The sequence below is a fragment of the Myxocyprinus asiaticus genome, chromosome 27, assembly GCF_019703515.2.
Source record: "Myxocyprinus asiaticus isolate MX2 ecotype Aquarium Trade chromosome 27, UBuf_Myxa_2, whole genome shotgun sequence".
Classification (NCBI taxonomy): domain Eukaryota; kingdom Metazoa; phylum Chordata; class Actinopteri; order Cypriniformes; family Catostomidae; genus Myxocyprinus; species Myxocyprinus asiaticus.
Genome location: NC_059370.1, coordinates 13,584,311 through 13,610,883, shown reverse-complemented (window position 1 = coordinate 13,610,883; position 26,573 = coordinate 13,584,311). Strand labels below are relative to the sequence as shown.

At 37.5% G+C, this 26,573-nt stretch overlaps 1 protein-coding gene across 4 annotated transcripts in view; it reads right to left on the bottom strand.

Moving 5' to 3' along the window:
- Nucleotides 1-2,627: 2,627 nt before the first annotated feature.
- The window catches only part of LOC127418324 (A disintegrin and metalloproteinase with thrombospondin motifs 2-like), a 305,982-nt gene continuing 282,036 nt past the window's right edge, over nucleotides 2,628-26,573 (bottom strand). For 2 of the 4 annotated variants that reach the window (XM_051658877.1, XM_051658878.1), the window contains 10 exons: nucleotides 25,755-25,930; nucleotides 23,258-23,391; nucleotides 22,669-22,789; nucleotides 20,786-20,866; nucleotides 20,478-20,641; nucleotides 20,224-20,389; nucleotides 19,722-19,854; nucleotides 16,799-17,006; nucleotides 15,139-15,268; nucleotides 2,628-5,378 (listed from right to left, as the gene is read on the bottom strand). In XM_051658877.1, the coding sequence (XP_051514837.1) occupies nucleotides 4,342-5,378; nucleotides 15,139-15,268; nucleotides 16,799-17,006; nucleotides 19,722-19,854; nucleotides 20,224-20,389; nucleotides 20,478-20,641; nucleotides 20,786-20,866; nucleotides 22,669-22,789; nucleotides 23,258-23,391; nucleotides 25,755-25,930 (2,350 nt within the window). In that variant the 3' untranslated portion in view covers nucleotides 2,628-4,341. Of the gene's footprint in view, nucleotides 5,379-8,912; nucleotides 10,175-15,138; nucleotides 15,269-16,798; nucleotides 17,007-19,721; nucleotides 19,855-20,223; nucleotides 20,390-20,477; nucleotides 20,642-20,785; nucleotides 20,867-22,668; nucleotides 22,790-23,257; nucleotides 23,392-25,754; nucleotides 25,931-26,573 lie in introns of those variants that run through there. The other 2 variants (XM_051658880.1, XM_051658881.1) reach the window with 1 other exon arrangement.

Below are 26,573 nucleotides of genomic sequence, written 5' to 3'. Positions count from 1 at the left end.
AAAAAAAGCAAAATGCACCACAACGAATGAACGCAGGTGTCTCGAGACGCATTTCTATCAGTTGAAGTTTAACTTGACACAGCGTTCCTGTGAGAGATGCTAAAAACGCAGTGAAACATGACGCAGGTGTCAAAACATTTAGCGAATGTTTATGGAAAAACGATTGAAAAAAAAAAAAAAAAAAAAACAGCGCGAGCGGACGCAAAAACATGTTCAGTTTGAACAGCCCCTTATTCACAGGACACAGCACTAGCTGAAGTTACCTCTCAAAAAGCCAGCCTTTTGTTTCAGTTTATTGTAGGTAAATTTACACTGTATCCAGCACTGTTTGTTCTCTGTATTTGTAAATATCCAGAAACTTTCACTGTGAGAAACTTCTCCAAACGATTCGGTGAGAGCGGACTGAACGAATTGCACTGAATCACGAATCAATTCAGACTGTTTTGCAAGCCCGTTTGGCCATTTCACTGAAAAGAACCGACTCAATTATTCAGTCGCAAATTGGGCATTGCTAGTTCTTTTAAACAGCCAACAGAAATACAGGACACATTTCATAAGTGTGTAAATATTCTGAAGGTAAATGTTTCTCAGGTCAGTCGGTACGCACAGTGCGTACAGCTCCATGCGCCTCTGGTTTAAAGGAAGGACCCAAATGCAGAGGGAATGAAAATGAACAGTTTATTGAAACACAAATGAATGTAATAATGAATTGATGACTGAAAACCCGGTCCTGGTTGCAGAGAGGTGAGTGACAATGGTGGCAGTGATGAACTGGGACACCCGGATGAGGAATGGTGTGAGGATGACAATGGCGATAAGGCAAGTTGTCCACAGAGTAGTAATGGCTGTGAGGAGTTGAGACACCTGGGCGAGGAATGGCGGAGACTGAGAGGATGGCAATGTGATGAGGTGAGTAATCCACAGAGCAGTAACAGTCAGAGCAAATGTCCATACGATAAATCAACAGGTGAAACCAGGAGCGGTAACCACTGAATCCACACTAGAAAATACTGAGAGAAAACAAGGTGAAAACAGACCGACAGGAAGGTAAGACTGCACGAGAAAAACAAACGGAAACAATCTGGTGACTTTACGAGGCATGAAATAAATACACAGCGGTAATGACACACAGGTGGAGGTGATTATCTTGTGAGAGGCGCAAACAAGCGTCTACAAGGAAACATTGATTGCTCCGCTCCGGCTGCAAATAAAAACACAGGCGAACAAAAACACAGACACACAAAAGGAACCAGCAGATAAGCCAGAACCGTGACATTATCTAAACTATATCAATATAACCCCACTAGGTGCCTTTTACCCCAAGTAAACCACCTTTTTTTTTTTTTTTTTTTAAAAAAAAAAAAAAAAACAACTTTCTGTTGTTATTTCTTGTCGCATAAATTATGTTGCTCCATCAATATTAAATTAAAAAAATCTATATATTTCTCGATTCTTGATACACTTTGTGACCAGAAAAAAAAAAACTAATTTTCCTGAAGGTGTGCATTTAGCCCCGTTGTACCCTACGTGTCAAATTTAGTAAAGTAATGGGCACAAATGAGACAACTGTACACTACATAGCCATTTAACATGCTTGGATAGCATAGCTCAGACAATGGTGTTGAAGAATTTGATGAGAAATGTTAATTTTAAAATATCTGACTATTGATAAAAGACTCTTGACACAACTGAGAAATTTTAGAAATTGTTCAGATCTTTTCTGAAACTCATGAAAAGAATTGTGAAATTACTGGGGTATTTTTGTCATCTGATAAGGAGACATTTTCTTTATTTGCTCTTCAGTTAATGTCATTTCTGTCTAGGAGAAACAATAGAGATATTAAAGAGATATCATTTGAGATTTTTCTGTCTTATAGATTCTTTTCATTTTGTTTCTTCTCTGCCATAAGTCAGTAAAGACAATATCAGAGGCACATGGCGGCTGGTCCATCCAGATTTTCACTACTGCTATGAGGATTAAAAGCTAATGAAGAGGAAGTGAGGAGAGGAGGCACATCAGAGGTTCAACTGAAATTTTCTCAGTTCTAATTGGCCCAGTTCTTTCTTAAGGACTTGAGGAATCATTTTACAAAGAACAAAAATCCTATGTACTTCTCACCTCATTATTTTTTTTAATCCATTTTATTGGCTGCATATGTGATTTAGATGACAATAAAACAGCTATAAAAGTGTGTCCTAAAGAACATAATTGTTTAAAATGTAACCAACATTTAGCAAACTGTGGAGCAACAATTAATTATTTGATTGATATGTACAGTAGATGCTAGTTTGAGCTTTTACATTATTACTAAATAGTTATACTAAATATAAAAAGTTTTAATCATTTCAATCTAATTTAGGTTTAATCACAAGATGTTTACAAGAGAAGACTCTTTAATGTGAGATCATCTCTGTTGCAGTAATAGTTCATTAGTATTAGTCATTTGCTTCTGTTGCAATTTTTCTGACATTTTTTTGCTGAAGATTGAAGGAGAAAATAAACATTTACCATCTATTTACAGTAGCTGATGCTCACCTCACATATTTCATATTAAACTGAAGGCTATATTTTTTGTTTGTTTGTTTGTTTAAGAAAATTAGAGGCAGTGAAAAATCTTTTTGCAGTATAGAACATTTATTTCAGTTTTTGAAAGTTTTTTTCTGTTTTTCACAAAAGGAAATGGTGGATTTTTTTGAATATGTGGTAGGGGGTGTAGATCATTCTTATAACATAATATCTCAACAGTTACAATATACATCATATTGACATGTTTTGGCAAAAGCCTCAACAAACGGTTGCATACTGGCGAAAGGAAATATAATTCACAAGCGTACAATTACAATCTGTACAAGTATGGTACATCCCTGATTTTTTCTTGTCAAATGACTCGTCAATTAAGTAATCTTGTAATGTTTTCTTACCATAGATACAGTCAGAACAGAGGAGATGTTGATGTAGGTAAGAATCTATGGAGAAAACTTACAGTGATTGAAAAAAAAAAAAAAAAGGTCTCTTCTTAACTCTGTGTCATGCCTGCCTAAAAAGACTCTGATTGTCATCTCTGTGCTACAGTTGGGCTATTTTAGTGGCATTCTTTTCACATATCAGAGAAAGACCTTTTAAATTAAGGGGTTACAGATTCACCCTCTGATCCTCATTTATTTTCAGTATATATCCTCTGTATTAATGTACCGTAATCAAACCACCACATCCCTCCCCAACGGTGCCATATATTATACCCTGTGAAGAATTATCAAAACTGTTATATTCAAATAAATTCGCAGCTGAAACATGAAGTGGCCATATTTTCATTTCAGACTGGTGACAACTAAATAAAATATTACAATATTTTTATGCTAATTTACCCACAATGCCCTACCTTATTGTCACTTTGAGGAAAATCAGTATGTGCCTTTTGTCTGTATCTGTCATTGAGCATATTTGGGTGAAAGCATGTTGAAAAGCATATATATGTGCAAAAGATTATTCACCTCACTCTCTTTTTATGATTTTAAACTGATAAATCACTTTGAATTAGAAATTCCTTTAGGGAAACCTCAAGGGTTCCCACATCTTTAGAGTTGATTGTGATTTATTGATAAGGCTTTTTAAACATTTTGTGGAGACAGCCCTCATGAAGAACAATTTCTAGTCAATTATATGTTTAAGAGTCGAGCAAAATTAGAACAATTTTGATTCATTTTAGAAATCAGCCAGACCTTATAAAAATTATGTGACTGTGGCGACATTGCATACAAAATGATAATACATGGCTCCTTACGTGCATCTCAGCAGTTCCAAGGTGAAATGATAAAATAATTTGGCTTATAAGTTATGTGTTATAGTAAAAGTGTTTAGATATCATAAGATAGCATTGTGTGAGGAACAGAGTGAAAAGTAAGAGTTTATGAACTGAGTATCTGCAATTTTACACGTGATTTGTGTAAAAGAGTGTAAAACTTGTTCTAGTGTTCATTTCACTAGGAAAATGCTGGGATATGTAAAACGAGCCATGTAAAACTCATTTTGCAACCATGTAGTTATAGTAACGTTCACTCTGTGAGACCAGGCAGGAAGAAATTTCTATTTTTATGTAACATTTTATGATTCTACTAATTTCCATCAATTTTCCAGGCCTGGAAATCACAAATTCCCTGATATTTCCAGGTTTTCCATGAACCATGGGAACCCTTAATCTCCTAAAGGGACTTCATTGAGGTTCAAAGCAACTGTGCAAACATTTGCTATTGGTTTGGTTCCACAACAATCAGTTTGGCATGTGATTAAAAGAGTGTGTGGGAAGAGCGCCAAGTATCTCTATTAGAGATACTGCAAAGGGTTCACAGCCCCTGTGCTCTTTTCATCCGTCTCAAAAAGTTTCGCTTTTCCTCAAGTAGCTCCTGGATGCGCTTATTTCGCGTTCTCTCGCGCAGAAATACGCGCCCTCTCCTAGGAATGATGTTATTCTGAGCAAACTCATTGTCCAACGGGATTATTTGATAAGGTATGTCAATAGCATTGCTCTCGTTTGTTTCTTCGACTTTATTCGGTTGACTGCTCATCTTCTCTGTTGTTGTTGTCAGTAATGTTGCAGTCAAAGATGTAGTTTTGCTAAATGCTGTTGTGTTTGACTGTAGTGTACTGGAAGTTGTGAATATGGAAGTTGATGCCATGGGAGTTGATTCTTCAGTGGTAGTTGTGATGTTGCCATCAAACCAGCCTGAGGTGGTTAATTCTTTTCCATTAGTACCATTCGTTGTGGTTGACTGCAAAACTGTACCATTATCCACATGTGGTGCATTACTGCTGGCATTAAACTCTTCGGACCGGGCAGTGGTACTGGGAATGACGGTAAGGTTGTTCACATCATTGACAATGATGGGGACAATAGTGCTAAAAGAAAATTCGGTGCTGTTTGTCATGTCAGTTCCAGCTGTAGATATGACATTGGGACTTGTTGTAGGAATGGCAAAAGATGTGCTCTGTTCTGTCAAAAAACCTGGAGTAGCATGTGCCTGGACGGGAGTCGTAGTGTACTGGTGAATGGGAGCTGTTGTGTATCCTGGAGTACCTGTTGTTGTCGCCGAGGCTGTATATAACCAAGATGTGCCCACTAAAATGGCATTTTTCCCTTGTGTAGATGACTCAATGGTGATTGTGGAGGTCCACTGGTGTTTATGAGAAGAAGCTGTGGTGGTGCTTCCTTTGGTGGATGTTTTTGATGTTGACAGTGGCTTACTTGTGGTCACAGTGTTCTTCGTAGAATTCCCAGCCCTGCAGGACTCACAGCACATGCGCTGGAAGGCCGGCAGGTGACAATACAGCTGAAGTACCTCCATACGACAGAATGCAGAACGGTCACCATGACAACGCTGTCCTGCAAGACAAGAGAGGGACATGCTGAAGACTGCCTGAAGATAATATGCATGCTGATTATATGAAGATAATTCACCCAAAAATGAAAATTATGTAATTACTCACTGTCCTATTGTTTCAAACCTGTATGAGATGCTAGGCATAATGTTATGGACTGATAAACTCAGTCAATATTCGCTTTTATTGGATCTTTTTTTCCATTCAATTAAGGTGAATGATGATTCAGGCTAATGTTTTGCCTAACATCTCCTATTGTGTTCCATGGAAGAACGCATGTAAAACATTTTTGGAACAACAACGGTTGAATAAATGATGACAAAATTACATATTTGTGTGAACTAACTATTTAATTATGACATATGATGCTAAGCAGATGAAACTTGCTCTCGAAGCTCATTTTATGTTTGCACACATCTTACAAGTGTATCTTTGAACATTGCAGAAACAGAAATAGAAACAAATTTAAGAGAAGCATTAGATGAAGCAGAGAGGCAGAAAACAATAAAACAAATGCAGAAACTTAGAGTTATGAACTTAACATAAACAAAATCTAAGAGGTAAGGAAAGTATATTAAAGGACTAATGGATGGTAAGATGAATGATCAGTTAAAATGCAGTTTTCAGTTAGACTTCCTTTTAAATGTGGTTATTTGTTGGCATCAGTTTCATTGCTACCACATCTCACAAGATCCTTCAAAACTGTATGGTTGGCAGATACCTATTAAGAGTGCAAGAAGGCCAATATGTTGCTGATAAATACATAATACAATGTAATAATAGCTGAGAAGAGGTACACAACATTGCATGATATGAAATAAACACTTAATTTACACAATTTAGACTTAGATAACACCATTGTTAATCAGTGAAGCGAGTATGGTTAGCGCCCAATGCTGATAATCACACAATGGCTAAATGTATGTTGATTAATCGGTCTGGACTGTGTTTCCTGATAACAATGCATCTTAGCCCTTAAGTGCAATCCCTATGTGCAAGGTAACAAACTTTTTTTTTTTTTTTTTTTAACTTTTTAATGTGCACTTTACCAAAAATGCACTTAACATGAATGCGCAAGAATGTGCTTTACATGCTTCCTAAGTGTTGCTTTTTGTTTGCAAAGTTCCATAACTTCATTTTAGTTTTTGCATAACTTTGTGAATACTTGAAATTTACCTTGCCAATATAATATTTTTGAAGAACGTAATTTTCTTAAATATTCAGCCTAATTTTGTGCAGAATAATCTATTATTTTTAGACAATCACTTTTTACTCCATCACCTTTGTTCATCTGAAGTGTGGTTGCAATGTTTAGTATTTAAAAAATTCATCTGCAAGCTTCCACTGTCAGTGGAGACATGAATAATATATATTTGATCATATATACTGTGTGTGTGTGTGTGTGTGTGTGTATATATATATATATATAATATATATATTAGTATAAAAGTATAGTGTATATCTAATATATAATTGTAAATAAAATATAAATAAAATCATCTGTTACTAAAGTCACATTTTATTCTGTATAAAGTGTAAGCGTCGCAACATTAACTATATTAAGTTTAGGTGTAATTTCTTGTTGCCCTGCAGTAGACTGCATCAGTCTGTCTCCTTATGCACTCTACAATTACTCAAGAGCATATATATGATATGTACGATCACTTCTATGATCTATGCTACGATGCTTTTGGGAAATGCAGCCCTGATCGATACATCAGTCTATCATACCAAAAATAATGCATGATAAAAAAAAATTTAAAAAATGTGTTTAAAATCATTTTAAAATATCCCACCTTTACAGAGGATCAGGCAGAAAGCAGTGACAACATACAGTAGGAAAACGAGCAGAGAAAACGTATTTTTCTGTTTTTATAACATTTTTTTATTCCTACTTTTGGAGTTGATCATGACAGAAACTGAAACCATGAAATGCACTCCCACCCCCATTAAACATACAGATAGATTTCTTCTTCAGAAAAATAAATAAACTGTATTGAAAGGTACAAGTTCACAGTAACTTTGGATAAACACTCTAGTACTTTGAGAACATTTAATCCATTGGTAATTCAGATGAACAGGTAGATAAATAAATAAATAGATCATTGGATAAATAAAATACAGGATTTCCATGATGATGTAAAAACTGGCATGGCACATATGAGTGTCATATATTAAACATTTACAAAACATTAATAAAGTTTCCCTGATAAATCAAAGTGCATATAGACGCAGTGCACGTTATGTCCATCTGAATGTTTCCCAGACATTTTACCCCCACAACAGCCAGCCAAGACGCAGTTAGGCCAGTGAAGTAACATGACAGTTACTCATAGTATATAAGCATTTTTTCTTATAAGTAAGGATTTAACAGTCATAAATGTTATTAAATACAGTAAACACCAATGTTTATTTACAGTATCCCACTGCAAGGTCTAGCTTTTCCTTGAAAATTGAAAATTTGGACAGCTCGCTACACAGTCACAACAGAAATGTGTTTCACAATACAATGATGAATTTGAAGTGATAAAGAGATGTCAAGTGTAGGTTTCCATTAAAACACTCCATATCCAATGGGTTTATCCACCATTTTTGGATGTGTATGATGACTGGTTGACAGGTTGGTTCTATTTCACGTTTTGTCTGAAGCTGCCTCTGGTTTCGAGCAGCAAACCACATTTCTGTGTGCTAAGCCATCGCTTTCACAGATAAATGCCGATACATTCAAATGTAGTATAAGGCATTGTTCTTACTCTCTATGTACCCCCCCGCAGAAAAATTAGTCCGGATGTGGATGAAGGTCCATGAGGTATATTTATGTGTCTTTCGTATGGCCACTGGTAACCATTGTAAAAATGCATGCTGGCAAACACGCATGGACACACACACACACACACACACACACACGCATGGGTGGGCCTATCCTTATGAGGACTCTCCATAGACATAATGATTTTTATACTGTACGAACTATAGATTCTATCCCTTAACCCTACCCCTAAACCTAACCCTCACAAAAAACTTTCTGCATTTACTTTTTCAATAAAACATTGTTTAGTATGTTTTTTTAAGCGATTTGAATTATGGGGACACTAGAAATGTCCTCATAAACCACATTTATAGCATAATATCTTTGTAATTACCAGTTTGTAACCTAAAAAAAGAAATGTCCTCTTAAACCACCCAAACCCGCCCACATACACACACACACACACACACACACACACACACACACGTTGGTGCGGCTATCCTTATGAGGACTCTCCATAGACATAATGATTTTTACAATGTATGAACTATAGATTCTATCCCCTAACCCTACCCCTAAACCTAACCCTCACAAAAAACTTTCTGCATTTTTACATTTTCAAAAAAACATTTAGTATGTTTTTTAAGTGGTTTGAATTATGGGGACACTAGAAATGTCCTCATAAATCACATTTATAGCATAATACCCTTGTAATGAATAGTTTGTAACCTAAAAAAAAAAAAATGTCCTCGTAAACCACCCAAACCCACCCACATACACACACCCGCATGCACACACACACACACACACACACACACACACACACTCTCATGCATGGATATATGATATGCATGAAACATAATGTGACCCTCTCACTTGAGATTAATTAGACAAAAATGAAACCACTACTCTCTGAAAAAATGGAGAGGCATTTGGCTGAGCGAGTCCTGCATAACAACTGATCTTTCCCCTTCCCCCGAACACTTAACTTCTGTTATTAAATAGCAATAGTTCTGTATTTATGTAAAATCAATAAAAAAATACACGTAACAGTCAAGAATTAATGCGATCAATATAGCAGTCAAAATGTTAGGCTAATAAGCTACAGCTTATTCATGGAAAAACAATTTATTAATATTTCATATTATTGGTACCCATATAGATTTATAGTCATATATAAATACAAATATATTTATATGTCTGTTTAAAGTTTGCAAGCACAAATAAGCTGCATTTATTGAATTCATTAACAGTCAAAGAGAGGATGGAGGATGAGGTGGTTATGGCATTCCTTCATGTGTGGTAAAGCGACCCTGTTTTATCAAGTTCCACATCTTGTTCACCATCAGCCACCAACGTGTATGATGGCGTTTCAACAGTACGTCTCATTTTAACAGCTTATGTATTCTACAATCGTCTTTGTTTATGTTTGTGGGTTTTTGCCCCAACGGTTTTCCAGAATGAACTAGGATGTGAAATGAGCACTTAGCAAAGATTTCCTCATTGTGACAAGTTCACATTCACAATAAAGCTTTAGATTTTTTCCTTTTATTTTTTTTTTCTTTTAGCCATTTTTCTTTTGAATTTTTTACCCTTCACACCTGCAGCTCAGGCAGCACCTCAAAACGGCTGCTGCCTTAAGAGCTTGAGCCATATGAAAACATCTTGCAGAGGGCAGTGATACACAACAACGCTTTGTCCAGCATAAACCTCAGCAATCATTAGCTCCACAAGGTCCCTGACCAATCATAAATCCCCTCGTTTAACAAACAAACCCCCAAATTTTTTAAATGTTTTGTTTTGTCAACAATTTCTTACTGGCCAGCGTTCACAACACAGAGCTCACAGAGGCAGTCAGGGGAGTTTGCCTTGGAAAGCCAGGCAGAGTGACAGAGGGAAGGTCCAGCTGAGAGAAGTCAGATAGCGCAGTGCAACAACATGGCTGGAGAGAGATGCTTTACTTGACATCCTCTGCACAGGGTATTTGGGGTCGTGACGTGACAGCCACTGTATCAGGAAGTTACCATGCTTGTTGAAGTCGGAAGTGCTTCCTGCTGTGCGCAAGAAGAGGAGTGAATGCGATCGAGGAGAAAGTGAGGGAAACAGAGAGAGCGTGAGAGAGAAAGAGAAACATCAACTATATTAGTGCATTCATTCGTGTCTAATAAATTAGTTTGTTATTAGTGATGAAAAAGTGCACAAAACGATTACAGATAACAAAATTATGTTAATGAGCAGGCTCAGGAGATCAACAGATCATTAGGAAATGTACATTCAAATAATCAGAATTAACTGTACGAATTAATATTCATACAGTATATTCTCCATCAACATGAAATCAAAAATGACCATATTTTCTTAAACATTTTTCTTAAAGCATGTTTCTGGTCTTACTGTAAAAGATTCATTTGCGCAGGTTATTCCAAAGAAAAATGTTTCTCTTCATTTTCATTGATGTAAATGTAATTACTTGATTTACCTCTAAAAACGACTTTCATTTTTGGCTGATGTTGCAAATCCCTCTTATGCTGTGTTCCAGAATTCAGAGTTATGGATTTGGAAGTCGGAAATCCGTACTGTATAGGTTTCTGCAGAACAAAAATGGGGCTTTCCCAATCAGTGGTCATTTTCAAACCAGAAAGGGTGTTTTTCTACCCACTAATCAAAAAAGGAATCTCTATGTACTCATTTCCCGAGGGGTAGATGTAGACCTACATATGTAAACATTTCAAACAATATTTATGTGAAAGATCATGATTCTTGTAGCCCATTCCAACCTTGAATTGTTGGTTAAACTACTAAAGTAAGCGCCTCGCTCACCTAAAGAACTTTATGATTAGATCATGTTTGCCTACAGAGGAGCCAGCCTCTGGGGCGTGATATGCCGAGATAGTTGCTACATAGACCTTAAGCATTGAAGGGGTAAGTCCTGCATCCAGCCGCTCTTGAAGGAATGTAAGGATCTCAGCTATGGAGCAATTCACTGGGTCATTGCCACATGAAGAGCACCAATTTGAAAACATTTTAGTGCTTAGGAGGCGTCTCGTGGATGGTGCTCTAGCCTGCAAGGTTCATTACCGACTGAGCCAATTCATGCAGGTTCCACAGCTCCGGCTTGGGATGCCAGATCGTTCCCTGTGCTTGAGAGAGGAGGTCCCTTCTCAGCGGTATTTCCCATGGAGGAACATCCAGTATCTCCATCTCCGGAAACCAGGACTGATTTGGCCATTTCGGCAATTTGGCCATTTCGGAACCATTTCATTGTCCTCTCGGACTTTGCAGATGACAGAATGGAGGAGGCATACAGGGGGAAATGCATACTTGCATTTTGCAGGCCATTTGTGGGCCATGGCATCCACCCCCAGCTGGGCTTGGGACATGGAGTACTAGAGGGGACCATCTGAGGATGAAGTCTCCATTCCCCGGCATCGCTCCCTGGTGCGACAGCAGGTCCGCTTCGCAGTTCAGGTGGCCAGGAACATATGTCACGTGCAGGGAGAGGAGATGGCACCTGCTCCACAGGAGGAGGCGCTGCGCCAGGCTCATCATTTATAGTGATCGGATTCCGCCCTGGTGATTTATGCATGCCATATTGTCCGAACAAATCATAATGTAGTGATTCACTATGTCGGAATGAAAAGCCTTCAAGGCTAGGGAGACAGCTAGCAGTTCCAGATGGTTGATGTGCCTGTCCAGGTGCTGAGAGCCGGGCGTCCGTCGCACAACACTCCCCAGCATGTGTTGGATGCATCCATGGTCACCACTTTTCACCTGAAAACCTGACCCAGCATAACACCCTGCTGGTAAAAGGCTGGAGCTGTCAATGGTGCTAGAGCAGCCAGACAGCGGCGAGTTATACCAGTGCACCCCTGGCGCCAGGCATGTCATGGTACGTGATGCTTGAGCCAGCACTGGAGAGGCCTCATGTGTAAAAGTCCTAATGGTATGAAACCCAGCATTTTTTTAAATGACTTTAGTGGAAATGTTTTTTTTCCAGTTTGAACTGAGAGAGACACACTGAAGAATGGTCTGAACATGCTTGCTTGTAAGGTGTGCACACATGCTCATAGAGTCAAGTCGGACTCCCAAAAGAAGATCTGTTGGCTGAGAGAATGTGTGCTATTTGACCAGTTGACATTGAGGCCTAGGCTGTTCAAATGGTGAAGTAGTAAGTCGCACAGCAAAACCTCTGATTGGGATAATAAGTACATTTTATTTCTATAGCACCTTTCTAGAACAGATGTCACAAAGTGCTTAACATCCACACTATAAAAATAAGGAAGCATAAATAATAATAAATAAAAAAAACAGAAAACAAAAACAAAGACAAAACAAACAAATTAGACAAAAGCAATTTTAAACAAGTGGGTTTTAGCTGCTTTTTAAAAATGACCACAGCATCCACATATCTAAAATCCAAAGGGAGAGCATTCCACATTTGGGAGCAACAACCTCAAAGGCACAGTCACCTTTAGTCTTTAGTCTAGACCGAGGAACAGCTAACAAGACCTGTTCCGAAGATCTCAGATTGCTGCTGAAGTTATAAGGTTGCAACAACTCTTTTATATAAGCAGGAGCTTGACCATGCAATGCTCTAAACATCATCACAAGAATTTTAAATTGAATTCTAAATTTTACTGGGAGCCAATGTAAAGAAATTAAAATTGGTGTTACATGTGATCTCTTTGATGACTTAGTTAAAAGTTTGGCAGCAGCATTTTGAACCATTTGTAATCGTTTCAAGAAAGCATTACTAAGACAAGTAAAAAGAGTAATAGCCAATCGTCAAGGTAATTCAAAATGCGCACACCATTCAGTTTCAATGTGGTGAGCGCCGCATCAATACATTTTGTGAATGTGCAATGAGCCAGAGACAGACCGAAGGGAAGGACTTTGAACTGAAACGCAGTTCCCTCAAATGCGGATCTCAAAAACAGCCTGTGATACAGTGCAATTTGTACATGAAAGATCTGAGTTATCATCTTGAATGGGCACTTTGCGAATGCACAATTCAATGTCTCAGATTTAGAATGGGCCAAAGCCCACCGTCTTTTTTTGGAATGAGAAAATAGCGGCTGTAAAACCCTTTGTGAGTGTGGCAGTTCGGAACAATCTCTAACGTGTTCTTTGGGAGAAGATTGTGAATTTCTGCCCATAACAGCGGTGCATCTTGTTACGGAACCATAGAAGGCAGGATGGCGTGCAAACTGGATCGTATAGCCGTGTTCAATCATTTTTGACACCCAGTTGAACACGCCCGTGAGGGCCCACCACGTAACGGGACAGTGGACTGATCAATTCGCTTGCTATAGAAGATAGAGCACCACTCACTATAGGGAAGCGGTTCAGCATAATGTTTGGGGTGTGAGAAGCGTAAAGAGGATAAAGCCCTTTATTAAAAATGTATAAGCGTTCTGTGCAGGTGTAATGAGCACTTATCTCTTTTTTTGTGAGAACACAACACACATGAACAAGATTTTGTCAAACATCCCGCTCCTTATGAACTGCTGTGGGGAAAAGGGGTGGGACACTGTGTGCCTCTAATCGGGCCTTTTTGGGGTCTGGGCCGAGAAGAATGGTGGGCTCTGGGTTCCTCCTCACGGGGCTGGGCCCCTCAGGAACACTTCTGCTGCCCGGGGGGATTCCATCTGCACAGGATATGTGCTGAGGTGGTTGAGGTTTTTGTTTGGGCCATGGTTTACGTGGCTTCACCGATGGCTCACTGGCAGCCCTTGGCAGCCCTGGAGTGGTGGGAATGGGGCTCTTCACCGGGTTCTGACCCGAAGTAGAGTGGGAGTGGGCCGAGTGAGAGGAAGAGCTGCTTCTCTTTGGCAGGAAGTGCCCCATCGCTTGCAATTGCTTTTGCGGCACAATGAAGTGCTCCACACCTTTGCCAAACAGACCAGCTGGCGAAACTGGGGTGTCAAAGAGGGCGGCTTTCTCCACATCACGCATCTCCGTGAGAGTCAGCCAGACATGTCATTCCAGAACCACTAGGTTGCTCATCGCTTTTCCGACTTTCGTGGCCCACAGCGTCAAGTCTGTAGCGGTGCGGAGCTTTTGAACAGTTCTGGATCAGAGCCTTGCCCATCTATTTGTTTGAGAAGCTTGGCCTGGAAAACCTGGAGCACGACCATACTGTGGAGTGCTGATCCAGCCTGGCCCATTGCCATATAAGTCCTTCCAGGCAGTGCAGATGTCAGTCAACATGGCTTAGAGGGATGAGTAGAGCGAGTCTTCCATCACATGGCGGTAGCCTGACAGAGGTGGGCTGCAACCGCCTCTTCTACCGGGGGAAGTTTTAGATTGCCCTTTTCCTCAGCGTGGTCCACCGTGGTGAGAACGGCAGCCCCTCTGATCTGAGTGCACGACGAGTAGGGCATGCGAAAGGTCTTCTTCCATGTCTGCAGAGAAGATCCCGTCCGCTGAAGAAGTGTATCTCGACAGCAAAGCAGAGAGGGCTTTCAAGATGAGAGATGATGTTGCTGTCTTGAAGGAAGAAAATTCTGAAGAAATGGTAATCTCGCACCCACTTATGTAGGTCAACTGTATGCTAAAGGAGACTCAAACACCATTGCCAATCGCAGGATTGGCATTATTGTACGGGCTTCAACTAGGTCATCGGAGAAGGAATTCCCCATAGCGTTTGTCGCAATGTCAAGTGAACCATAATCGAAAGGGAACCCCCATTTGTGTTCCGCAGAGACTTAAGTCTCTTTTTATTGCAAGTAGGAAGTTAGAAATTCAAACTTTTTGAGTTGAATGGAATGGAGCAGTCCAGTCAACCTCTCTCCAATCACCATGCTCCATTGTCGGATGTAAAACGCACTTTTGCAATTTTAATACAACCTTGCCTCGTCCTACATTTTCTCGTCGAAAATCCTGTTTCACTCTGAAATGTGTTGCATGTTTCATGTTGACTCTAAATTTGAATGTACTGTTCTGTTAGTTATTGTGGTTGTTATGGCTTATTAATGAAAGTTGAAAAGTGCAACCACAAAATGTATTTACGCACTTGGGCAGGGATCCATTCTGCAGGGTCTGAATGCAGCTGGTTTAGAATCCAGACAGAGTCCAATGGTGTTGTCATGGGTGTGACAAAGCACCTGCCTCTCCTGTGTTCCATTACCACATGATACTGAGCACTACAAAAGGGTACACACACACAAAATGAAACATTAGAATAAAGGTTATATATAATGTGTGTGTATATATATATATATATATATATATATATATATATAAATAATACACTGTACAGAATTTGCTCTTATGGAAAGAAATTGGTACTTTTATTCACCAAAGTGGCATTCAACTGATCACAATGTATAGTCAGGACATTAATAATGTGAACAATTACTATTACAATTTGAATTTTTAACTACTTCAAGAGTTCTCATCAAAAAATCCTCCACGTGCAGCAATGACAGTTTTGCAGATCCTTAACATTCTAGCTGTCAGTTTGTCCAGATACTCAAGACATTTCACCCCACGCTTCCTGTAGCACTTGCCATAGATGTGGCTGTGGGTAGAATTCAATGAAGCTGTCAGCTGAGGACATGTGAGGCGTCTATTTCTCAAACTAGAGACTCTGATGTACTTATCCTTTTGATTAGTTGTACATCTGGCCTTCCACATCTCTTTCTGTCCTTGTTAGAGCCAGTTGTCCTTTGATTTGAAGACTGTAGTGTACACCTTTGTATGAAATCTTCAGTTTTTTGGCAATTTCAAGCATTGGTTACACCTTCATTTCTCAAAACAATGACTGACTGACAGTTTCTATAGAAAGCTGTTTCTTTTTTTGCCATTTTTGACCTTAAGACATGCCAGTCTATTGCATTCTGTGGCAACTCAAAAACAAACACAAAGACAATGTTAAGCTTAATTTAACTAAACAAATAGCTTTCAGCTGTGTTTGATATAATAGCAAGTGATTTTCTAGGACCAAATTAGCAATTTAGCTTGATTACTCAAGGATAAGGTGTTGGAGTGATGGCTGCTGGAAGTGACTATTTTTTTTCTTTTAAACACATGGGATGGAAACGCACGTCGTTTTTGCAATATTGTGCTTTTTTGCATTAAATAAATTGCAAATTGGATGGAAACATAATAACTGATAATATAACTAGTCTGGCAGAGATGTTCCATGACACGCATTTGAAGATCCTACACTGCCCCAAATTCCAAAATATAACTAGCATTTATGTGTTTGAATTGGACTGCAAAATTTGTATATTATCATGTGCAATGACATTGTTATCATTGCTATTGTCGTACTGTATATGCATGTTTTTTTAGATGTTTTTTAGATGATAATCTGGCAGGGTCCTTCTACAGATATTAAAAAGGCCCAGTCAAGGGACTGATGAGGGTCTTGCAGCCCCATGATGCAGTATATATATTAACTAGAAAAATATTCTAGGATACTGATCAAATATGGGATTACATGTACTGTATGTTGCTCACAGTCTTTAAGCTTGAACTCAAGAAGATGTTAATTTGATGTCAATGCTGGAAAAAATTAGAGGGAACAATGTTTAGACTAGGTGGTACATGGAGGTTATAATTTGATAAAAAAAGTGGTACTTGGTCTGAAAAGACCACTGATACAGAGTGTGTTCATGTTATAGTAAAGAGTAGACAGAGCGTATTGTTAGTGAGTCAGTTGTTTGTACCTGTGACCAGGGCCCCAGTCTCCACTCAGCAGGGCACAAGTTACGATTGCAGTCTCTGCGGGACTCCGGCCGCTCATCGCTGCAGTAACGGCTGCGGATGGATTTGAACTTGCCATCTCCCAGAGGTTGGACGCAGCGTACTGAGCGTGTCTGAGAGCCCATCTTCCCACAAGACTTACTGCATTCACCCCACTCCCCAGCCACCCAGCTACACAAAACACACAGAAATGCACAGTCAGTTTATCCAGCAAAACAGGTGCTATGATGTCATGTGTGATGCAAGAAAGAACAGAACATCATTTTGAGCACCTGCAACCTCAAAATACGTTTTGAGAAGCCTGTTGCTGACATCTACTGGATATACATTATAATTGCAGAACTCTGCAATCCACAAAGGTTTAAGGGACATTTAATCAAAAAATTAAAACTCTCTCATCATTTACTCATACTCATGCCATCCCAGATGTGTATGACTTCAGGGTTTCTGCAGGTCTGAAAAAAAAGTCTTAAAAGGTCTTAAATTGCCCTTTTGCAAATTAAGGCCTTAAAAAAGGTCTTAAATTAGAGCAACAAGTCTTATATTCATAACGTCATGGTATTAAATGTTGCATGAGGGATTGGTTTCTCATTGCATTTAAGATGTTTTAAATTAGCACCCATACTAAATTTGCGATCTCTAGGACACAATCTAAAGCACCACAGCGTAAAAATTTTTTACTTTTCTTTTGCGCATATCTTTTGAACCATGTATCCTAGAAACAAAATGATTTTTGCAGATAACTACATTCCTCCAGATGATACAAACAGACTGCTTAAAGTAAAACTCTGAATAATACAGTGGCCGCCATCTTGGATTATGACATTTATTGTTCAGTCGCACCTATTCCTTCAAACATTGCCTGATTTGCCTAAACAATGGTTCAAAATAATCTCCAGATGGATCCACACAGAATTAATTATACTGAATTTAGATTTTGTTGAAAAGTTACGCTAACACAAATTCAATGGGGTCGATGTAAAACAGGAAGTGAGGCTATATCGCTGCAACGGTTTTTCGTATTGAAACGAAACTTAGTATGCTTTATCAGGACCATGATCTGATGGAACATGCAAATTTGGTGACAGTGCCACCTATGGTTTTTGCCCGTAACTGTTGAGCCATGAGTTTGATGTCTATGGATTCTTTGGGTCGTGAGGATTTCAAGGATACCCATATCAGCCATATGTAATTTATCCCATATCAGCCATACTGCCTCTCTGTCATACAGATTTTTATTTTTTTTAATCAAAAATTAAATATCTTTTGAACGCATTGTCAGATTTATAAGAAATTTGGTATGCACCATTGACATCATGTCCTGAACTAACCTTAGCAGTCTGGAGATAGCGCCACCTAAAATTCAAAAGATAATCCACACTTGTTTGCCGACTTCAACCTTGGCATGTCCTTTTACCATTCATGAATCATGTCAGCTGAGTGGCACAGTGTGTTATTATTGGCTAATCTAGCACAAGGAATTTAGATTACAGAAACATGGGGAGGTTCTTATAACAAAAGAAGAGAAAATCATATATGCTCCTTTTGTTGAGCTTCTAGATTTAATGATCAAAAGGTATTTGAATAAAATCTAAACAGAACTTTGAGGTATATTTGAGGTATACAAAGATTTTTAGAAGAATATCTCAGCTCTGTAGGTCCATACAATACAAGTGAATGGTGGCTAGAACTCTGAATGTCCAAAAAGCGCATAAAGGAAACGTAACCCATAACACTCCAGTTAGTTTAATCAATGTCTTCAAAAGCGATACGAAGGGTGTGGTGAGAAACAGATTAATATTTAAGTCCTTTTTTTTTTTACTATAAACCTCCCCCTTTGACCAGCCCCGACCAGTAGGTGTAAAAATAAAAAAAAATGTTGAAGTGAAAGTGGAGATTTATAGTAAAAAAAATAAAAACTTAATTATTGATCTGTTTCTCACTCACACCATCATATTGCTTCCAAAGACATGGATTAAACCACTGAAGTCATATGGATTACTTTCATGCTGCCTTTATCTGCTTCAAAGTTCAGCTTCAAAGTTTTGGTCAACATTCACTTCCATTGTATGGATCAACAGAGCTGACACATTCTTCTACAAATCTTCAATTTGTGTTCTGCAGAAGAAAGACATACACATCTGGGATGGCATGAGGGTGAGTAAATGATGAGAGAATTTTAACTTTTGTCTGAACTATCCCTTTAAAAATTCCAGAAAATGTTTTATTGCAAATAAAATAAGAAAACAAAATAAAATAAAAATAAAAACAAAATAATAAAAAATACTAACAACAAAAAACATATTTACATTGTTATATTTTAAAGAAAAGTGTTATATACTTGTGTTACTCTGTGTTTATTCTCATGCTCAGCTGACAGAGAGCAAAACGTGTGCTGATCAACATCATGACAACAGCAAGATTGGCTTTTCATTTACAAATAATCATAGCATTTTGATATAACTTCTTATGCTTAAGCTAAATTTTTATTTAATTATTTTTTAAATGGATGAGTTGGACCATATAATGAAGGAAGAGTTCTAAATGTTCATTCTAAAATGTGGTAAATAGTAACACAAATTAGTAGGTGTGTCCAAACATTTGACTGGTAGTGTACATTATTGGGAGATTCCAGTAATAGGCCTATATGTCAGTAAATGCATTAAATAAAGGAATGAGCTTATTTGACAAATTAGCTCAGATTTAATGGTGTAAATTCAAAAGGTAATGTGTTACTTTACTCACTAGTCCACCCCCCCCAATTACGTAACTTGTAATGGGTTACCCCCCCATGAAAAATAGCAAAATAAATCACACAAAAATAATAGTCTTCTTCAAACTCTGATAACTCATGAAATGAAAGATAACTCTTTTGCACACACTCACATGGGCTGAGCACACTCTCTCAGGTAACAATCTCGAAACAGTGGAGGAGGCTGCTTGATTTTCTCACAGAATCTGCGATGGACCATTCTCAACTCAGCATTCTTCCGGCAGCCGTAACGTGTCATCTGAATACCTGACCATAAGAAGATACAACATTTTTTATGATGGAAATACTTGTCATAGACATAAAAATAGAAATATAATCAAAATGACTTGAAAGAAAACTGAAATTCCAATAAATTCGTTCAAATTTCGATTCAAATGCTCCAAACACACAGGAATTCCATAGACTTACATTAGAAAGGATCAAGAGCTAGTCTGGTAATATGGCAGGTGGCAACTGATTCTAAGTCAGTAACATTTTAAAGGCAGTGCTTGTCTTGATGAAGGGTTAAGTCAGACCTATTGTATGACTGAGGAAAAAAATTATCTGACTTTCTATATTAAACTACTCTTAAAATAAGAGATTGTGGTGCCCCCTTGTGGGGTTACAGTGAATTACCTCCTCCACAGGTCTTGGAACAGGGAGTCCATCTCTTCACCACCCAGGAATATGGCACAGCATTATCAGGGACCATGTTATTCTCATTGGCACCATCACTCAGTCTGTCATCATCAGTGATGTATTTGATCGACACCTTCACCTTGTCTGACCCATGCATTCGGATCTAGTGCACAAATATAATTCAAACATCTGATTAATAGGTTAAAAGAGTGTGTGCACTCATGTATGTATGTATTTCTACAGGCGATTACCATGACAACCACATCATTTTTCAGGGGTCCATTCGTTTGAATGGTGTCCTTGCTGTTTTTATTCTCATACTCCCATTCCAGACCTTTCTCTATGACAGAGCGCGTCTCTGGAAAGTCTCCGTGTGCATTAAGAAAGAAGTCACCTAATGCTTTATTCCTGACAGCTATTCAGATAAGACAAAATGGTGAGACAGAGAGAAAGCCGTTTTATTAAGAAATTAAGCAAAAACAGTGACTGCTTATGCACCAAATAAAATATCAATACAAATTGCATGTGTTAAAAACTCGAGAAAACGATCAGGTTTTACCTAAAATGTGTGCAGTCCCATTGAGTTCCTGGATGAAGAGATGCCTTGCCCCTCTGGGAACCTCAAGCACTTTAATGACACCTAAACGAATGCAGATTTGTTAATAATTTTAAATGCACAACCTTTCCAGGACGTATTCAGACATAGGACATGCCATAATACATGGCAGATATACCGAAACACATTGCAGATTCAGACAGTTAAAATTGGACACAAAGTTCATTGAGCAGAGTAAACTTTAATAAACTTTTATAACATAAGCATTAAAATAATTAAATATGTCTCAAACTTGCCAATGTAGATGCAAAGGTCTGGCTACTTGAGACCACAGCTCTGTTCCAAAACATAGTGAGCTGCCTTGCTATCTATTGCCTACAAAGGCAGCTGTCCTCTATGACAACATCCTAGCTTAAGCAGAACCTTATTGACTGAATTGGAACTTGGAATAGAGTTTGTCATTAGCATAATACTAAGCTAATAACACTATAACAACAGTGTTCCCACCCTTTTGAGCAATTAATTTTAATAACTCTTCCATGACCTCTCCATTTGTTTGTGAATTCTAGATATGGAAATGTTAAAATTATTTTGATTCAGACTGATTTGCTATTCGACTCAAAAGTAGATAGGATTTTACTGATATGATAAACAGGTTGTTAAAGAAAGCAGATAACCGATTATTCAGCCCATTAGACTTTGTCTGGACCCTAAACCAGCCGCATTTGGACCTTGCAGAATGGATCCCTGCCCAAGTGCATAAATAAAAAAATGTTCAACGACTTTCCTTAAGTCATAACGACCACCAATTTATTTAATGTTAATAAATAAATAAATAATCTTTGTCTTTCCTTACAGGCACAGACATAAAGGCTCAAAGAGTCCAAAATGAACAGAATCCCATTTGCAGTTCATTTTGCAACCAAAATCCCAATAATAAAAATAAAACAAAAAATAAGATTTGACCCATAATGTAGGACTTTTAACTGTTAACAAGCCCGAAATACCCTGGAAACTCTTATTTTGAAAAGTCTGTGCTCCCAGCTCACACAAACTCATACGGGAATCAAAACATGCAATCTTAACATCTTCTCAAACCACTACAAATTAAAAAATGTCATATAGGCTAGTAAAAGACTGACTGTATTTAGTAACAACTAAATTATCATTCATAAATAGCAGCTCTTCAGAGATCCGTTAATACAAACCGCTTGTTTCACTTTCTCTAGAAATCAACATGAACATTAACTTGAAATTATAATTCTTCCTCTTCGGAGCACTAATTTTTTATAACTATATAAATAGGAATAATCATTTTAAAAACTATTGGTAACTATTGGCTTTGAATTTTGCCGATAACCGATAGTTCCAAAAAGCTACTATCAGCGCTGATGTATCGGTAAAACAATAGTTGCTTTTATATTTGGTCAAAACAAATATCGATAGTTGCTTTTATATTTGGTAAAACCGATATATTGGTCGACCTCAACTCAAAAGAATGATTTGCTAACAAATTTAACATTACTATGGCTTGCAAGCAAGTTTTACTCAACACAAAAGCAATATCTAGCTGATGAAATATTACACAAATGTCCCACACAAATATTGGGTCAAGGATCAATTTTTAATTAGACTCAGCAATTTTTTTTTTTAATGGAAACTTTTAGGATTTTAATGTACATAAGTATATTTAAAATCAAAGTTTCTCTTGCTTATTCTGCCTTCTTGGATTTATTTTTTCATTGAGCTCATTGCATTATATTATTGCCTTCTCTGTGACACATGCTATGTTGCCTTAGAATTTGTCCAGAAGAAGGCATCTTTGTAGGTAGCTCACCAGCTTTTGGAACAAAGCCTACATACAGTATGTGCTGTTGGAGATATACCTTTTTTCTCTGCAAAGGTGAAATTAAACTTGTGAGTCTTGCACTTGGTTCCGTCTCCCCCACAGATGCCGCACTTATCTTCCTGTAGACCTGATCCTACCACATTATCACAGCCCACTTTCTAAAAGAGAGAGAGACTCCATCAGCGACAGGCAGTGTTGGGTAAGTTACTCAAAAAAGTACCCCACTACAGATTACTAATTACGTCACTTAAATTGTAATCAGATTACACTCCTTATTAATTCATGGAAAAAATAAATCACACTGCTAATTACTTTACTTTAAAATTACTTTCTAAAACACCTTCAAGCAGCACTTTCAAACTAGAGGGCTAATTGCTTTTACAGTAAAACCATTTTGTGTTTGAATGATTGCGTTGTCTTGTCAGTGTGCATACAGGTGTATGTCTGCTTGAAATGTTGCCATTGCCATACATCAGCATTGAAATTGAAACTGTAATCTGGCTACAAGAATTTAAAATATAATGTGTTACACTATTTTTTACAGTAACTAATTACTTTCTATCTTCATACATCCAACAGTAGCAACTAAACACAAACATTTACAAAAGGTACAGACAATTATTCACCTCACAGTCTCCGTAGACACAGACACTGTAGGGGTCTTTATAGGAACATCGTGTTCCAGGTTCCACCAGAGTCTGCATATTGACTGCAGCTCGCATCTCTTTGGATTGACAGTACAATTTGCATCGATGTTTAGCTATGGAAAATATGAAAAGGGAAGTCCTTGAGTGATGGATGGACAAATGAATGAGAGCAAGATCAAGAGCATATTAAGAAGGATTGAAAAGAACTTGAATTCTTTAAAAAAAAATAAAAAAATAAAACAAAACAAAAAAAAAAAAAAAAACAGTTTCTATGTACAGAACCCACAGGCTTATTTACTAAAATATTTAGGACAAGTGAATCTTTTCTTGAAGTTCTAGGATTAAGAGTGTCTTTAACTGGTTGAGATGCTCGGAATGTTCCAGTCGCTTAAAGGAAAAGTTTATAAAAAAATGAAAATTCTGTCATTATTTACCCACTCTCGTGATGTTCTAAACCTTTACGCTGGTATTTTTTCCCCCGAGAAACACAACAATATAAATTTTCCATTCAGCAACAGTTCATTGTGACCACAGCTGTCAAGCTCCAAAAAAAAAAAAAAAAAAATTGTCATAAAAGTAGGCTAAACCATACAACCTGTGCACTATATAAGTCTTCTGAAGACATATGATATCTTTATGTGAGATCTTTAGATCAAAAACTCTCCTTTTGTGTTCTATAGAAAAAAAAAAAAAAAAAAAGAAAAGCAAAACTACAGCATTTGGAACAACATGAGAGCAAATAATGACAATTTTAATTTTTGGGGGGGTAAACCACTCATTTTAAAGAAAAGACAGAAATGTTAATCATGTAATGGAATTTCAAAATACACAAAATTATTTTTCTCTGAACTTAATTCAGAATATTCCATCCTGGTTCACCAGAAAACAGAGTTACAATTGAATAATGTTACAGGAATTCCATGGGTTAATATAAAAACAACACTAAGTGTGAATGCACTCATTGTAACCTTAAATTTTCTATTGACTCATTGTGCATTATGTAATCCCAGACAAATTCCCAGCATATGTGTGTGTGCAATCCCAAAACTGCCTTGAAGGATACGTATATACCAGAAGGGGATTCTAATGATCCAGCTCAGTTTCCCATTAAGAGCAAAACAATGTGATGTCTGCCAAATACCCCACAGTCCCAGCAATTTAAAAGCGCATTCTTACACTTTAAGCTATTTTTCCCCACCAAAAAAGTAAACCCACACAGCTCGGAACAAATCAAGGAAAATAGAGTGAATATCTCTTCAGTGTAAAATGTAAAAAAAAAATAAAAAAGAAAAAAATTATTACCATATCTGATCAAAGCTATCCAAGCCCCTTTCAAATGGCAAGACTTAAAATGCATAGGTTTCTTTCTGTGAATTCTTCAGTTGTAAGTGACATGATAAGTCATAAAAGGCTTAGAAAGTCCCTCTTATAGTGAGCTTTACTTTGAATGTGCCTGTGTTGATCATAAAAATACAGATCTCTATAGCGATTATGACTCTGGAGGGATTATTTGTGCTACACTCACATGTGTTTGATGATGTCATGAATGGTGTGGAAGTACACGTGAAGTCATATTTTCGTGTGTGCCCACAGTGTGAGTGAGAACAGATTACATCAGGCTGGTTCTACCCAGACTAACAAAGGTAATCTCTGTTATGCTGGAAAGAAATCACTGGGAAACAAACTAAAGCAAACGCAATTCTATTTTCATTTGACGCACATCTCACATGATGCCCTTTTTGAGATCAGGCAAGAAAAAACGAAACAACAACAACAACAACAACACAAATAAAAATGGGTTTGGAACAACATTAGAGTGAGTGAATCATAACAATTTTAATTTTTGAGTAAGCTATCCCTCTTAAGCCACACTTAAAATATATGGATTCCATTGGTTTTATATGTTGTTATCAAATACAATGTATCAAACCACACCAAAGGGTGTCGGGATTGCAAACAAATGATGCTAGCTACAGCTTTTCTTAGATCTAAATGAACATTTCTAGCCATTTTTGCAGTTACTTTTAAACAGCATGTGAATTTATTTTAATGGATGTATGTAATTCATTTCCCCTCAAGTTCACATAGCTGAGTGTTATCAAAGGTGTGCATACAGTTCATCACATTAACTGTTGACATGTTCCACCATGACAACCAGAAAGTGTCTAAATATTTTTCTAATTTATTACTATACCTATTGTTTTAGAATGAAAAACCTAACAAACTTCTTTGTGAGACTGTTTGCTTGAAATGTATGCATGTACTCTCTTTCTGTAATAAATAGTACCATTGGCTAGATATTTTGTTAAAAAATGCTAATAACATTCATTACATTTTTAAGTGTGGCTTAAGTATCCTAAATGTGTCTTAGATTAGTGTGTGTTTTCAACTACATGCCTGTCAGTAATATCCACTGTCAACTCTGCACAGAGTCAGTAAAATCTGTGTAAAAAAATAAAAAATAATAATTACTCACGGTCAGGATGTTCGTAAGGCAGCCAGTGGTGCCATGTATTCTGATACTCAAATTTGTTGTCCATCATGCTGCACTGTTTGGCTCTGTAGTCGTGGTATGGGTCCTCACACTCGTGAGTATTACACATCTCGAACTGATAGTTTGGGCCGGAGCAAGAACGTCCACCATTAGCTGGACTGAGGGAGGTAAAATGAAGCATTAAAAGATGGATAAGATGGCTATACAGACAGACGGACAGACGGATGGACAGAAAGACAGACATTTAGGTATTTAGATATTTAGATATTCAGACAGACAGATAGATAGATAGATAGATAGATAGATAGATAGATAGATAGATAGATGTCTTTTAAAAAGTATTTTGAAAGTTTAGTTGCCATGTTTCCTGTTCCTCTCATGTGATTTCCTGTTCCCGCCATGTTTCATGTGTTTTGTTCTTTTTGGTTCCTTTGTTTATTAGTCTTATCTTGTTATTGGTTCATGTTTCATTGTCTTTTTATCTTATTATCAATCTTGTATTTTCATTGGTGTTCTTGTTAACTTGTTACCCATGTCAGAGTATTTATAGCCCTCATGTTTGCCTTTGTTTTGTTCGAGTATTGTGATTGTGTAATCTGGTAATGTTGTCCTTGATTCTTGTTCTTTGTTTTCTTATAGTCACGGCAAGTCATAGTCAGGTCTAGTCTCTCGTTTTGTTGGTGTAACATTGAGTCAAGTCTTTATATTCTGTTTTGTTTTCTTTGGATTCATGTGTTTGGATACCAGCACTTTGTAAATAAAACTGCACTTTGGTTCTCACATCATTGTCCTCATCCATTC